The sequence below is a fragment of the Meleagris gallopavo genome, unplaced genomic scaffold (genome assembly GCF_000146605.3).
Source record: "Meleagris gallopavo isolate NT-WF06-2002-E0010 breed Aviagen turkey brand Nicholas breeding stock unplaced genomic scaffold, Turkey_5.1 ChrUn_random_7180001859684, whole genome shotgun sequence".
Lineage (NCBI taxonomy): Eukaryota > Metazoa > Chordata > Aves > Galliformes > Phasianidae > Meleagris > Meleagris gallopavo.
Window position 1 is genome coordinate 1 of NW_011125518.1, and position 1,124 is coordinate 1,124.

The 1,124-nt window shown below is 64.1% G+C and overlaps 1 protein-coding gene across 1 annotated transcript; it reads left to right on the forward strand.

The window, feature by feature from the left end:
• Positions 1-6: 6 nt before the first annotated feature.
• Positions 7-1,114, forward strand: LOC104915921 (integrin alpha-3-like). The gene is made up of 4 exons (XM_010726875.2): positions 7-163; positions 602-690; positions 783-919; positions 1,008-1,114. The coding sequence occupies exons 1-4, from the start codon at positions 46-48 to the stop codon at positions 1,096-1,098; spliced, it is 435 nt and encodes a 144-aa protein (XP_010725177.2). The 5' UTR covers positions 7-45; the 3' UTR covers positions 1,099-1,114.
• The last annotated feature ends 10 nt before the right edge of the window (positions 1,115-1,124 follow it).

Sequence of the window (1,124 nt, forward strand, 5' to 3'; positions counted from 1 at the left end):
ACTTCAAGAGAAAGCAGGAGGTGGGGGGGGGCCATCTATGTGTACATGAATGAGGCGGGGGGCTTCCAGCCCGAGCCCAGCCTGGAGCTCACCGGGCCCAGCTACTCCGCCTTCGGCTTCGCCATCGCCAGCATAGGGGACATCAACCAGGATGGCTTCCAGGGTGAGGGGATGGGGGGCAGGGGGGGCAGAGAGGAGATTCTGTTCGGGTTGGGGATGGAGGGCTGGGCAGTGCAGGGAGACGGGGGTCCGTGGAGAGGTTTGGGGTGAGCGGAAGGGTTGGGGGGCACCGTGGTTTGAGGGCAGCTTTTTGATGAGGGTCTGGGGGCACTTTGGGTTGGGGGTAGACCTTGAGTTGGGGGAGAGTTTGGTTTTAAGGGTCACCTCGGGTATGGGGGGCACCGTGGTTGGGGGCACCGTGGTTGGGGGCACCGTGGTTGGGGTGGGGGGGGGAGGTATTTGTGGTGGGTCTGGGTGAAGATGGGATGGGGTAAGGGATTGGGGGTGAAATGGGGCGTTGTGTTGGGGTTAAAGAGGGGGTGAGGATACAGGGCAGCCCCTCCCCATCCCTGTGGGGCTGACCCCCCCTGTGCACCCCCAGACATCGCCGTGGGGGCTCCCTTTGAGGGGCCAGGCAAAGTGTACATCTACCACAGCAGCGCCGAAGGACTGCGGCGCATCCCCAGCCAGGTTTGGACCCCCCTCCAAAAAAAACAAAACAGGGTACGGGGGCTGAAGCCCCCACTTCCATGGAGCTAACAGTGCCCCCCCACCCCCCGCAGGTGATCAGTGGGGCAGAGCTGGGCCCTGCCAGCATGCAGACCTTTGGCTACGCTCTCAGCGGAGGGCTGGACGTGGATGGCAACTCCTACCCCGACCTGCTGGTGGGCAGCCTGGCAGAACGCGTGGTGCTGCTCCGGTATGGGGACACACAGGGCGCTGCCACCCCCACAGTGACAGCTCTGCTGGTGCACAATGCTCAGCACCCCCTCCCCATTACCCTGCAGCGCTCGCCCCGTCATCAACATCCTCGACAAAACCTTCACCGTCACCCCCAGCAAAGTGGACCCTGCACGTTGCACGCCCGACTCCTGGTGAGCAATTGTGCACGGGGGGGGGGAGGG

Coding starts and splice junctions, on each gene's coding strand:
- LOC104915921 (XM_010726875.2), top strand. CDS start 46: ATGAATGAGGCGGGGGGCTTCCAGCCCGAGCCCAGCCTGGAGCTCACC. Junction 164..601: donor CAACCAGGATGGCTTCCAGG/GTGAGGGGATGG, acceptor GTGCACCCCCAG/ACATCGCCGTGGGGGCTCCC. Junction 920..1,007: donor GAACGCGTGGTGCTGCTCCG/GTATGGGGACAC, acceptor ATTACCCTGCAG/CGCTCGCCCCGTCATCAACA.